Source organism: Miniopterus natalensis, chromosome 13 (genome assembly GCF_054644295.1).
Source record: "Miniopterus natalensis isolate mMinNat1 chromosome 13, mMinNat1.hap1, whole genome shotgun sequence".
Taxonomy (NCBI): domain Eukaryota; kingdom Metazoa; phylum Chordata; class Mammalia; order Chiroptera; family Miniopteridae; genus Miniopterus; species Miniopterus natalensis.
The window spans coordinates 10608218-10623369 of NC_142093.1; the positions used below are offsets into that span (position 1 = coordinate 10608218).

Here is a 15152-nt window from a genome sequence, read left to right on the forward strand (position 1 = left end):
TAAGTAACTATAATTTATATTCTACTGACAAAACACAATAGCCATTTTCCCACACACTTGACAATGAAGATAATTAAGATTTATACCAATCTGAGGATAAAAGTAGTAGACTATTTTAATGCTCCCTTAACTACTAGTGAATTTATATTTACTGATCATTTGCATTTCAAAAAATCAGGTTAGTTCTTTAAAAAGTCCAATAAAATAGGTAGATCATTGGCAACTAGCACTGGGGAAAAAGAAGATACATTATAAAGGAAAAACACTAAAGAACAAAAAAGAGAGATAGAAGAATACTATATACAACTTTATACCAATATTTGAAAAAAATCAAGTGAAACGGATCACTAAGAAAAATAAATTTCCAAATTTAGCTAAAGCAGCAGAAAATCAAGAGACCAGTAAAAGTAGATAAAACTGAAATGCTAGGAAAACAATTTTAAAAGATGAGATTTACAGAATTTTCTTTTTTAAAATATGTTTTTATTGATTTTTAGAGAAGAAGGGAGAGGGAAAGAGAGATAGAAACATGGATAAGGGAGAAACATCATTGATTACTTCCTCCTGCACTCTCCCTACCTAGGATCAAGCCAGCAACCTGGGCATGGGCCCTGACCAGGAATGGAACTTTTTGGGACACCCTGTATAGAGAGCTACACAATTTAGTTTAGGATGCTAGAACAATCCTGGTTCCAAAACTGTTCGTGGATAGTACCAAAAACAAACAAACAAACAAAAAACCTCAGCAAAATCCAAGCTAAAATCTTAAAAAAGAAAATTCCACAACATATTTAAAAATATATAACAAACATATAGTTTATTTTAGAGAGTTAAGTACAGATTAACATTTAAAAATCTAGTTGTGCAATTCTGTATGTTACTAAATTTAAGGAAAAAAACTACCTGATTATCTCAATAAATGCTGAAGAAAACAAACCTGAAAAATTTAACACCTATTCATAATTTAAAAAATGAATACACACACACACACAAAAACTCTTAGCAAATTAGGAACAAATAAAGTGTGATAAAAACAGTATCTACCACAAACCTATGACACAGAGATGCATAAATTATTAAATCCAAATTGGGAAACAGCATGAAATTTCTCCTTAAAAGGACATAATGTCCTTTCAAGAAACTTTCATTGCCTGCCAGAGTCATGTATTTTTAATGTAGGAGATTATACTTCTGACAAACAACAGAGACTAGCATGATTACCTGCTTTAGTGCCTTCTTGCTGTGCTTCTGCGATGGAGAAATGACTTTACCTGCTGGAATGGTGGGTGATGGGCAGCCTGACTGGGGAGAGGATGGCTGTGACAGTCTAGATGATACTAGGGGTGGAAATGACAATGAAAAATTTGTTATCAGAGTTGCTATCACGCACCATTCCTTCCCCAATCACATTCTGCTACCTGTATTAAGATCTGAAACACTTTTGGGAAGGGTCTTCTTTTTGGAGCGCTACGGCAAACAGCCTCCCTTTCCAGTTTATTTCCTCAGAAAGCTCTAGTGAAGGATGACAGGATGGGGAAGGGATGGGTGTTAGTATTCATTACACTTTGGTCTTTAATTTTTCAACAGAACTGATTGAAGCAGCAGGAAGCAGAATATAAACCATTAGTCACCAAATTAGATAAAATTAGGAAAGATTCTAGAGCCTGTTGGACAGCATATTTTTCAGGGAATAGACCAGTGGTTCCCTGGGGAGAGCAAAGTTGAAACTTCCAAATAACATGATTATAATGTCTGGCCTTCCTTTTGCTACTTTCCTATTATTAACTAGTTAATCACAATGGTATCATATCCAGCTATTTTACTAAATTCTGTTACCAATTTTTATCTCCACTGATATAAAAATTTTCGAGTTTGTCAGATATCACATCATCTGCACACAGAGGTAGTTTTTCCTTCTCTTGTTACTTACTTTCCAACTGCTTTTTCTTGCTTACTTGTGTTGAGATAAACACCTCTAACATAATGCTATACAGGCATATCTTGGGAATATTGCAGGTTCAGTTTCAGACCACCACATTAAAGTGAGTTGCACAAATTTTTTGGTTTCCCAGTGCATATAAGAGTATGTTTATACTATACTGTGGTCTATCAAGTGCACGTTAGCATTTTTTAAATTTATTTTTTAATTTTAAATTTATCTTTATTGTTGAAAGGAATACAAATGTTCCCCTTCTCCCCTCCATTGATCCCCTCCCCCCTGCACTCCTCCTCCCAGGCAGGCCTTCACCACACTATTCTCTGTGTCCATGGGTTATGTATATATGCATATAAGTTCTTAGGTTAATCTCTCCCCACCTACCCATCCACCCCTGCCTTCCCTCTGAGATTCCTCAGTCTGTTCCATGCTTCTGTGTCTCTGGATCTATTTTGTTTACAGATTTATTTTGTTCATTAGATTCCACATATGAGTAAGACCATGTGATACTTGTCTTTCTCTGACTGGCTTATTTCACTTAGCGTAATACTCTCCAGGTCCCACCATGCTGTCTTCAAAGGGTAAGGGATCCTTCGTTTTTATAGCGGCACAGTATTCCATGGTATAAATGTCCGAGAAGATGTCTGATATGATTTCAATCTTCTTGAACTTGTAGAGACTTGTTTTGTGTCCTAACATGTGGCCTGTCTTTGAGAATGTCCCATGTGCATTTAAGGAGAATGCCTATTCTGCAGCTTTGGGGTGAAATGTTCTGTAAATGTCAATTAAATCCATCTGATCTGTGTGTCATTTAGAATCACTGTTTCCTTATTGATTTTTTGTCTGGAAGATCTATCCAGTAAAATCAGTGGGGTGTTAAAGTCTACCGTGACTGTATTGCTGTCAATCTCTCCTTTAAAGTCCTCTAGAAGTTGGGTTTTTTCCCTTTGGCCTGTGTGCCTTTGGTTCTGAGGTGGGTCTCTTGGAGACAGCATATATTTGGGGCTTGTTTTCTTATCCATTTGGATACCTTACGTCCTTTGGAATGTTTAATCCATTTATATTTAAGATTATTATTGACATTAGCTTTTTTTTAAAAGAAGTGTATATGCCTTAATTTAATAATACTTTATTGCTAAAAATGCTAACAATCATCCGAGTCTTCAGCAAGTTGTAATCTTTTTGCTGGCGGAGGGTTTTGCTTCAGTCTCGATGGCTGCTGAATGATCAGAATGGTGGCTGCTGAAGGGTGGCGTGACTGTGGTAACTTCTTAAAATAAGACAACAGTGAAGTTTGCTGTATCAAGTGATTCTTCCTGTCATGAACGATTTCTCTGTAGCATATAATATCATTTGACAGCATTTTACCCACAGAACTTCTTTCAAAATTGAAGTCAATCCTCTCAAACCCTGTTTCTGCTTTAGCAACTAAGTTTATGTAACATGCTAAGTCCTTTGTGGTCATTTCAACAATCTTCACAGCATTTCCATCAGGAGTGGATTCCATCTCAAGAAACTATTTTCTCTGATCATCCACAGGAAGAATCCTCATCCAATAAAGTTTTATCAAGAGATTACAGCAGTTCAATAACATCTTCAGGCTTCACTTCTAATACTAGTTCTCTTGCTATTTCCACCACATCTGCAATTACTTCTTCCACTGAGGTCTTGAACCCCTCAAAATTATACATGAGGGTTGGAATTAACTTCTTCCACAATCCTGTAAATGTTGATAATTTTACCTCTTTCCAGATATCACGAATGTTCTTAATAGCATCAGGAATGGTGAATCCTTTTTAGATTTTCCATTTACTTCGTCCAGATCCATCAGAGAATCACTATGTCAGCTATAACCTTATGAAAATTGTATTTCTTAAGTAATAAGACTTGAAAGTCAAAATTACTCCTTGATACATGGAGTGCAGAAAGAATGTTGTGTTAGCAGGCATGAAAATATTATTCTCCTTGTACATCTATCTCCATCAGAGTGCTTGGATGACCAGGTGTATTGTCAATGAGCAGTCATATTTTGAAAGAATCTTTTACTGAGCAGTAGGTCTCAACAGTGGGCTTAAAATTCTCAATAAACTATGTTGTAAACAGGTGTGCTGTCATAAGGCTCTGTTGTTCCATTTATAGAGCACAGGCAGAGCAGATTTAGCATAATTATTAAGGGCCCTGAATTTTTGGAAATGATAAATGAGCACTGGCTTCCATTTAAAGTCATCAGCTGCATTAGCCCCTAACAAGAGAGTCAGCTTGTCCTTTGAAGACAGGCACTGACTTCTCCTCTCTAGCTATGAAAGTCCTAGATGGCATCTTCTTTCAATATAAGGGTTTTGTTAACACTGAAAATCTTTTGTCTAGTGTAGCCACCTACATTAATTACCTTAACCTAGATCTTCTGGATAACTTGCTATAGCTTCTTCAAGAGCACTTGCTGTTTCACCTTGCACTTTTATGTTACAAAAACGGCTTCTTTTCTTAAACATCATGAACCAAAGTCTGCTACCTTCAAACTTTTTTTCTGCAGCTTCCTCACCTCTCTCAGACTTCATAGAATTAAAGAGAGTTGGGGTCTTGCTCTGGATTGGGCTCTGGCTGATAAAAATGTTGTGTCTGTTTTGATCTTCCATCCAGGTCACTGTAACTTTCTCCGTATCTGCAATAAGGCTGTTCTACTTTCTTATCTGTGTGTTCACTAGGGTAGCACTCTTAATTTCCTTCAGGAACTTTTCCTTTGCATTCACAAATCTGCCTACGTTTTTGGTGCAAGAGACCTAGCTTTTGACTTATCTCAGCTTTGGGCATGCATTCCTCATTAAGCTTAGTATTTCTAGTTGTTTATTTAAAGTGAGAGACATGAGACTTTTCACTTGAACACTTAAAGGCTACTGTAGGGTTATTAATTGGCCTAATTTCAATATTATTGTGTCTTAGGGGATAGGGAAGCCCAAGAAGAGAAAGAGAAATGAGGGATGGCCAGTTGGTGGAGCAGTCAGAACACACACAACATGAATCGGTTAAGTTCACCATCTTACATGGACAAAGTTCATGGTGCCCCAAAACAGTTACAATAGTAACATCACAGATTACCATAACAAATATAGTAGTAACGAAAAAGTCTGAAATATTGTGAGTATTACCAAAATGTGACACAGAAAGCAAATGCTGTGGGGAAAATGGCGCTGACGGGCTTGCTTGACACAGGGTTGTCACAAACGTTCAATTTGTAAAAAACACAGTATCTGTGAAGCACAATGAAGCCCAATAAAATGAGGTAAAGTAAGAGAATTGAGAGTAGAATGGAAATGAATTATTTCAACCTATATACCAATGATTAGAAATAAACTGAACTAATATAAAACAAATCAAAGAAGCTAGCATATTAACTCAGACACTAAATGGACAAGAGGGTAAAACTGATAAAGGGCTATAAAACATCTTGTTCCTCTTGGTGTGTGGCTATGAAAATGTGAGTCAGCAGTGTTGCCATTCTCTGACCCATACTACATATCTTAGTTTTCCTAAGAAATTACTTTATGTACACCTACAACCTATAAGTAATGGAGAGTAGCAGTAAGATTAACAGTCTGATCCTAACTTCTTTCCTTTTCTTTTTTCCCACAAATCCCCTTCTAGCCAAACTTTTCTTCCTATGGTTTCCTGAAAACACTGTGCACACACTTCTACCTTTTGCCTTTATATATTTTTTCTATCCATCATGTCCTATCTTCACTAGAAATTATACTCTCAAGGGAAGGATAGTGTATTAAATTTTTCTATATCTCATACAATATTTACTAACCCAGGTAAAATTACTTTCTTCTGTAATTCTGTCATAATATGATAAACATAAACACATGTCATTTATTAAGTTATTTGCTAATTATCTGCTTCTTTTTCTATACCTCTAGATATGGGTGGAACGCACACCTTATTCAAACTGGTCTCCCAAATACCTGACAAGTTGTACATAAGGGGAAAAAACTGAATGTAGCAAGTAGTTTAAATAGAGATATTTCTTTGTTTTTGTCAATAAATAATGGCCTGAACAATACCTCTCAAGATTATATCCTGATCTACTGGTCCTCCAACGTGAACTGCTAAATGGATTAAAAGCACTCATTTAAAAACTTACTTAGAATCTGATTAGAAACAAAATGCTTGCTTTTACATAAACATACAGACACAAGATTAACAAATTCTGGTCAAAAGATCAGTTGTTACTTATTTAATTTTAAAAAACAAAAAAAGTCACTCAAAAAAAAAAAAAAAAAAAGAGCAACCTAGTGGAGAAAACTTTAAAATTAAATAAGTGTTTTCAGGAAAACATTCAAAACAAGTTTGAAAACTTGGTGCTCATTAAAGCCAGTTTTGCATAACTTACTGAAGTAGTTTCAGGTTGTTGGATATTTATTACCACTCACTGAGTATATGTTCAGGAGATACTACTTTTCAGACATATCATAGCATTGAGAATTTCTCATTTCAATGGATAGTTATTATACTGAACATCATCAAAAGAATATTAGATACATCTGAATTTAAAGCTTTAGTAAATAATCTCTGACAATACTTTATATTCTCCTGAAAATATTCAATGGGCCCCTCTGAAATGTTAGAGAGATTATCAGAAATAATGCAGTAATATAAAAATTAGAATGTAGCTTTATATAGCTGAAGGATTAACAGTTGAAACAATGATAACAGCTGAAGCTTCCAAAACTGTTTTATTATTTTTTTAATTAATTTTTTTTGTTGTTGCCACTTTTTTAAAAATTTTATTTTTGTTTAAAATATCACAGATGTCCCTTTTTCTCCCCAATGACCTGCTCCAAGCCACCCCTTCCCCCTCCCCAACCAAAACTGTTTTAATCTTCAAAAACAGTAATCCTTCTATGAAGGGAAGAGTTCTTATTTCCACGATAGTCTTTCTTTATAGAGGAACTGCATTTCCAGAAGTAACAAATGTTTTAGTTCTAAGCCCCTTCTTCCCATTGCAAGCGTAGTCTACTCCAAACTAAGCAGACTGGTTCCTGATGATATTCAAACAGTCCAGTAATCAGAGAGAGAGAGGCCACACCTGAACACCTTCCTTTCCTTCTGGGTACCCTAACTATCCAAGTCCTAACAGTGTAGCCATCTTTAATTCATGACAGAGCTAAAACCTCCAACTCAGCCACCATCCATCCACCCATGAGGAGAAAGAGAACATCTCTCCCAAAGTTCTCTCCCTACATAAGTTAACTTTGCCCAAAGGAGTTCTTCTTCCCTGTATACTTTTTAAAGGAGGTATTTCTATATATAATCATCCCCGTTCAGCTATCTTAACATAAATATAAATGATGTTAGAAGACAGGGAGGCCTATGGTATTTTAACTAAAAACACAATATATAATATCAAATTCCTGATTTAAAGTAGTTCTGAACAAGCAGTAAAATTAACATTAGGTCATGCTCCTGGAAAGAATTAGTAATTCCTTATAGGTGAAAAGGTATATTTCACATAATTTCTTTCTTAAGATACTTTAAAAGCAGACCAAAATCTAACAAGCTTTTCTTTATTAGAAGATAAAAATAATACTTCTGCAGTTGCTTCATGCTGCAATATTTGTATTTTATTTTTGGGAAAAGGCAGAGACTTACTTAGCTTTGATTCTACCAAAACAGCAACAGAAAAAGTTGATTTTAATTATTTTTCTGGAGTCATTCCACCTTACCTTGGCTTGGAATTCCATAAAGCTCTTCTCTGAACATTGTTTCCTGTCTGAAAATTAAAAACCAAAACTACAAGCTTCTAAGTTCTTCCACTTTACACGGAAATCAATAAACTAGTTTTAATATTGGGCTGAATTTCAAAGTTCTGTTCTCTATTCCTATCTGGCTGAAAGGTACAACTATATCAAGAGAGTTTCTATCAATTTTCAACTAGAAGTATCAGTTTTGCTGTCAGAGCTCTTTATTTTTGTACATAAAAGGAAGTGGGTTTTGATACTATCTCAATGTTCTTCCTGTCCTACAATGCATTTGAAATAAAGTGATGTCAGACTGAGAGTAAAAGCCCTAAATAAGAAAAAAGAATAGGCACAATTAGTTTGCTTTACCTTTATTAATTATTGCAATTGATTTAGAACTACTTGCTCCATGCTACTATCACTGGTAACTACAAGTTTTCCATTTTAACTTGCACTGGACATTCACAAATATATAATATGTACCTAAAAATGTACATATTTACGCCACATGTATGACACATGAATGAAAGACTAAATCATTCTTCATTATTGGTAGCTCGGCACTTATCCATTTCTTAAGAATATCGGAGCTGCTAGAGTAAACATGAGTTCTATATGACATCGTGTGCCCCTCCCACCTCCACCTTCCAAACGCTACATACAGCCCATTCTACTCTCAGTTTAGACTACCCACACTCAGAAAAGATCTTGCTGGAACATTTTATTGTAATGTAAATCAAGGATAAATATTCAATATTTGACAAGTTCTAGAAAAGGAATGAATCAAAGGCAGTTCAAAACAATTTATCTGAACCGCAATTTTTGTTTTGCCATTACCTTGCTGTTAGTATCTTCTATTACTATGCTGAATATTGGGCAAGGTCATGCTATTTTAATCTACCTCATAAGCTTCTGACAATGGGTTCTATTGTTATTTCTTAGTTCTTCCTGTATCATAATACATTTACCTTAAATTCTTAGACACAGCCTTTAACAACCATGTACAGTGACTACTCAAAACAGCTACTGCAGCATGTGTGGCTACTGAAAAGTCAAGACCTCCAAGACCATGATTTGGCTTCCAGTTTATTAGTTGGGCCTTCTTTAACACTGATTTCCCTGTTTCCAGCCACATCCAGACATTATGAATCTTGCTCATTGTGTCTCTAGCCTGATGACTGGGCTTGGTTCCTAATCTTAGATCAGCAATTTCCAAACTTGAAAAGTTGAAACTGGGGAAACACAGAGGAGAGACAGAGCTTTTAATACGTTCAGCTCTACCCTTCCTAAAAAGGTCCTTAGTGCACAAGGAACATAGGCCTGGACTACACCTCCTTTCACTATTGACAGGGATTGCTTTAAAAACATGTATCAGAATATTGGTCACAGGTCCTGGCTTTGTCTCATCTTTATTCCATTCATTCCCAACATTTGAGGTCTGGGTTGCTCTCCAAGTGGTTGTGATCTTACAGCTAAATACCTCACAATCACAAAATTTTCCCAAATTGGTCATGTAGTAGCTGTACCAGAGAACCCACATGATGCCACCAATTATCTCAACTCTCCTGAAGTAGCACACACATTAACACAGGGATATTAATAAATAAGACTATTTTTCTAATACAGTTCAACATCAAAACTTCTAAAGGCACTTAAAATTAATGAGTCAAGCAGTCTAAAAAACATAACTCTAGTTTCTAGATACAAAGACAGTTCACCTAAAACTCAAACCTAATAAGATATCCAAGCTAGGGAAACTCTTGGATGTCTATTTTGCTCTGGAAAATCAGTCCAGAGTAAAAAATCCTTGTATCAGTCCTTATAAAGGAATAGTCATAAATTGGCTTAAAATCTGCCTTGCCGTGCATAGCTGAATTTATTAATATTTTGGTAAAAAAAAACAACTTTCTCTCCTCAAGACTCTGACAAGAAGCTCTGACAGGTAAATTAGCAAAAAAAGGTAATAAAATGTATCCTTAAGTGGAAAATCCATCCCAGGGAAGCTATAGCAACAAAGACATTATTCTTTAAAGAAAGTTTTTGAGTACGTTATGAAGCAGACACCAAGCAGAGGATGAGAGCAAAGACCAGCAGACTGAATTTAGTCTTTGCTAATAGAAATAAAAGCATTCTTTTCCTAGTAGGGAGAGAGCTGTTAGAGTATAAGTGCTCAAATTTTAGAAGAGAGGATTAAAGGGGCAAGTAAAATCAGAGCATCCTAAAAAAGGCTATAGACGGCCAAGAGCCATGGTGTCCAATGTGGTAGCCACTAGCCAGAAGAGGCTACTGAAATTTTAGTAAAAATAAAATTTTAAATTGAGTTCCTTGGTCACACTTGCTGTATTTCAAGTGCTCAATAGACACATGCGGCTAGTGGCTACTTTGTTGGGGTGGTCGGCAGAGATACAGAATCCTTCCATGAGAGCAGGGAATTCTATTGGACAGTACTGATCTAAAGGGTAAGGGAAGGAGACTAACTGACCTGGGGTCTGAAAAAAGAGGACCTACTAACAAGGGGATCTGTCCTAGTGTTCAGTACTTTATTGAGGGATCAGGTGGATTTACCTTTCCTTTTCCACCTGTTCTTTTTTCCCTCCTTGTTGCTGCCACCATCACTGCTGCTGCTGCTGTTCTCAGAACTCTGGGAATCTGACTGACCATCACTGCTTTCTTCTGAACCTTCTGATAGCTCTTTCACCCCATCCGGCACATCTTTCTGAAAATGTAGGCATCCAATTAGGATTAATCATTACCATTTCAGCAAACAGTAATTAAGTCTCTGATATGCATTGTTGCAACTTAACTGTGCTGATTAATTTTTATTATTACAGGATTCAACAGCAGAACCAACAATGTTTTCTGAATTCCTGTCATCTCTCTTCTTTGGGTCAAATTAGCTAATGTTTCAATCTATCCAAAGGTAAAAATTTTACATGACAATCATATACAGGCACAACACAGAGACTTAAGTTAGAAAAGAACTTGAGCCCGGCCGGGCGTGGCTCAGTGGTTAAGCGTCGACCTAGGATCCAGGTGATCAGGGTTCGATTCCCAGTCAGGGCACATGCCCGAGTTGTGGGCTGCAGCCGATCAATGACTCTCTCATCATTGATGTTTCTCTCTCTCTCTCTCCCTCTCCTTTCCTCTCGGTGAAATCAATAAAAAATATATTTTAAAAAAAAAAGAAAAGAACTTGATATATATAAGTCAGGTAAATGATTATATGCTCAGGATAAAAAAAAAACACACTATATAATAAAAATTTTGTAAAGTGTATGTACATCCACCAGCCATGTAATATATATAATATATAGATAAATATTTGTGTGTATATTAGTACCATTATGTATTGCAAATTCAATCAAGAGTCTGGGTAGCAAAAGATAGTCCATTATTTGAATCTAATCGGTTCCTAAATATTCGTTAATAATTAGGAAGAATCAAGTACAAAAGAAATCTGTCTTTTTTTAAAATCACATGCATCTTTGGTTTCTGCACTGGGTTGTGAGAATGTTAGTCAGAAAGGATACCTGTGTCAGCATAGTATGTGAGAGATTTAACAGGACAGCTGTAAGATCAACAACTAGGAAATTAAGACTTTCTGGGTTTGAATTCTGGTTTTATCTTCTCCTAACTATGTAGTCTTCATCAAAATCCTAACCTCTCCTGCCTCAGTTTCCCTGTCTATAAGATAGGAATAAAAGTACCTACCTTAAAAGGTAATGCTGAAATTAAATGAGTTAATAAATGAAAAACAGTGCCTGGCATATGATAAGAGCTCAATAAATATTAGCTACTTTGAATTTATGTAGTGTATAAAAATATATAAAGAAATATACACATATAAAAAGTTATAAAATTACAGATGGTTTTTCCCCTCTCAATATATTTTTTATTTTCCCACATAATTTATTTTTCTAATCAGATAAAAATAATTCTGACATGTGACCCTGCTACCTATAACTAGCATTTGTAAACTGATCTAGTAAGAAACTGTTTTTTTCCACTTCTGTTTATATCCTAGTGCCATTTCTTGTGTTACACACTTTATCAAAATACATATCCCATCTTTCTCTATTCTTTCCTTCAAAAACTTTTTACAGAGTTAGTTGCCAGCCATCCCTCTTGACCTGCAGGTTCAACAAGTATTTTAAATACAAATATAATTAACTTCTGTTCTTAAACTTGTGATCCCTCCAGGATCAACTGCTCATGCCCCAAATCTTTTAAGGTAGGTACTTTTATTCCTATCTTATAGACAGGGAAACTGAGGCAGGAGAGGTTAGGATTTTGATGAAGACTACATAGTTAGGAGAAGATAAAGCCAGAATTCCTTCTTTTACTCACTCCATATAGTATATATTTTATTTCTCTAATGTACTTTGCCTTCATCCCTTTACTACTTTTGTATTTCAGGCTCATTATCTCTTTCAAACAACCATAACCATATTTTTGACAAGTTTTCCTGCTTTACCCTTAAACATATCCTACTTATCTCCTAAATATGGATTTGATCATGCTCGTCTCCTAAAAAACCTCTGCCATCTCCTCCACACACATGCTCGCTCTCTCTTGCTCACACCCTCCTCCTTTATTTTCTCTCTCTCTCTGTCTCTAAAATTGCTCAGTCAGGTTTTCAAAAGCCTACAAAGTTTGATCATTAACGTTTCCCCCACCCCCGACTCCTTATCACACTAGCCCACATACAGATTGTGGTCGAACCACTCCAATTTACTCTACATTCAAATCCATTCGGAATCCTTCTAGCTGTGCCTCTGCTTAAGCTATTCCCTTGTCCTGGAAAGCCCTCTTCACATTATTATCTGCCAAAGTTCAACTCAAGTTTTACAAGTTTAAAAAAACAAAACAATCTGTAGTATTGTCAAGAATAAAATTAAAACAAACAAACCAAAAAAACCAAACACACAGTAACTTTCTAGATCCCTTTATTAATCTTTCTCTATACCATCAGAGTACTTTACAGTACAGTACTTTCTATCACAGTTAAATTTTGTCAATGTGCAATTACTTCAATAACCATGTGAGCTTCAAGAGCTCAGACATCACAGTTTACCCTTCTTTATAGCCTCTACGGTGTTCAGCATGGAGTACACATTTAATAAATGTCATTAACAATACAAATCTAGAACGCTAAAGCCTAAAAGAAACGCAGAAAACTCCATGTGGCACTACAGCCCTGTAATCCCAGGAAGTTCAACAGTGTGTATGAAAAGGACCTATTATAGGTAAATTAGATCTTTTTGATGTTAGTGGGCTACATACAACCACTGAGCATAGTGATGACTATAGCTCAAAGCTAAAAAGGTAAGGGGACAGAATCCCACATAAACATGGACACAGTCATCACACGCTAAGCACTGATTCTTCTGCTGATAAATTTCCTTTGGGAAACAATCCCTCTTCTGAATTCATCTGGCTTGAGTGGGCTTAACTTTACCCTCATATCAAAGATAATCATGAACCTAAGAGTGCCCAAAAAGAAGATCAATACATCTGGCAACAGCAATCATTCAGGTGTGTACACATGAGCCAAACCAAACTAATTAAGCCAAATCAAAACTAACTGAAAGCTCCTGCTTTAGTTCCTGAGACTCCATCCTCTCCAGACTTATAGCTGGCAGAGTAGGGAATGGGGGCAAAATCACATACAATGAGCAGAGGGCCTGCCTGAGAATGAAGCCAAAAGAAAGGGAGACACCCTGTTATCAATGGTTACCAATCCTAATAACATCATTTGAGCTCCTGGATCAGGGCTGAGTTTCCCTAGAAATTTCAGTTATCTAATAAATTGTTTTACTCAAGCTCATTTGAGTTGGTTTTCCTATTTGTAACTGAAAGGATACTGATAGGTCAAGGACCCTTCTCAGTGTAGGAATTAAATATTACTAATAGGCCTGCTATGGTAAAAAGAACATGGGCTTGGGAATTCAGCCAGATGTGGATTCTGATTCTGATACTATTTGGCCAACAACAAAATCCAATCTTCTGAACTTCGGCTTTTCTCCATAATCATAATAACCATAACTCTACATTGCAATGAAGAATTAAATGAGATGGTACTATAAAGAATCAAGGCTGTAAGCTCCTTGAGAGGCAACACTCATTATTATTCAAATGTGAGGCTCTTGAAAAAGTTTCTGGAAGACATTTTCATTTCATCCTTTTAAGATAATATTATCATAAACAATAAACTGACTTTTCTTCTCTGATTTACCTACAGATGGTTACAGATTAGTAAAAAAAATATTTTTAATATAGAGTTGAAAATATTACCTCTTCCTGAAAATAAGTTCTTCAAGAACACAATTCTGTCCCCTATGACACAAATATTATTTATATGTAGTCACTTCACGATTTACTTTTTAAATGACTTGAAAAACATTTACCTTCAAAGTATACACTCCCATTCTGCCCGGGACCTTGTAGAAGATGCCCTCTTCGCCTCGGGAGTTTGTGTGCAGCATGGCGTTCAGGCACGCAAGAGGGGAGGTCCCACTGCAAAACAAAGCCAGCACAGCGGTCAGCTTCTGTCTCTGGTCAACATTCATTTGACATAAGCACATTTGTAAACTGTAAAAAGCCTACCAACCCACAGAGGCTGGCGTGGGGAAACGGGCACAGAGCGCACCATCATCTAAACGAAGACGGTCCCTGCTTTCCCTCGTCCTCACCCAGCGCCTCACACCAGAGCTGGAGGAGGTCAGCTCGCGCAAGTATCGAAAATGTAACACGTAAAGATTCTATTCCACCTAAAACTGCCAGTTATACCTCAACTAAAGCGGAATTCTTTCAAAACGACTCTTTTATTTAGCACAAGCTTCAAATGTCCAAAGGTAAAAGAGAGGGGAAAACAGCGCACAAAGATTCAAATAAAAAATATTAATCTCCTTGCCTACCACCGCACCCGACTAAAACTGAGCTGTGGAACACACACATTTCTTGGTTTTTTTTTGCAGTATAACCAACATATAGTTTCAGGTGTACACCACAATTCCATACACGTTAATATTATACTGTGCTCTTATATTTAGACCTATTATGAGATCACTTAAAAGTAGGTTTTGGAATAGTTATCTTCTTCCTTTTTTTTTTTTTTTTCCAGGTATGTCTGAGACATTTTTATTTAGTTTTTCCTAAATTTATTTTTATTTTATTTTTTCCATCACTGTTTATTCCCTCTCTGCCTCTTTCACCTCCACCCAACCCCCATACCCCTCAGGATCACCACGCTTTTGTCCATGTCCGTGAGTTTTCTTTTTCTTCCTATTCTGTTCGATCTCTCCACTCACCCCCCTCCACCAGAGCTGTGTGCCTGCCCTCTGGCTATGAGTCTGTCTCTATTTTGCTTGGTAGTTCAGTTTGTTCATTAAATGCTACATGAGTGAAACCATATCGTACTTGTATTCTCTGCCTGGCTTATTTCACTTAGCATAATGTTCTCCAGGTCCATCCATGCT

At 36.3% G+C, this 15152-nt stretch overlaps 1 protein-coding gene across 3 annotated transcripts in view; it reads right to left on the reverse strand.

Moving 5' to 3' along the window:
- ASXL2 (ASXL transcriptional regulator 2) overlaps window positions 1–15152 on the reverse strand; it is a 76142-nt gene that overhangs the window by 26776 nt on the left and 34214 nt on the right. For 2 of the 3 annotated variants that reach the window (XM_016209149.2, XM_087823409.1), the window contains exons 3-5: window positions 14082–14190; window positions 10240–10390; window positions 1222–1337 (exon numbers count right to left, since the gene is read on the reverse strand). In XM_016209149.2, coding sequence (XP_016064635.2) covers window positions 1222–1337; window positions 10240–10390; window positions 14082–14190 — 376 coding nt within the window. Of the gene's footprint in view, window positions 1–1221; window positions 1338–1418; window positions 2191–10239; window positions 10391–14081; window positions 14191–15152 lie in introns of those variants that run through there. The other variant, XM_087823410.1, reaches the window with a different exon arrangement.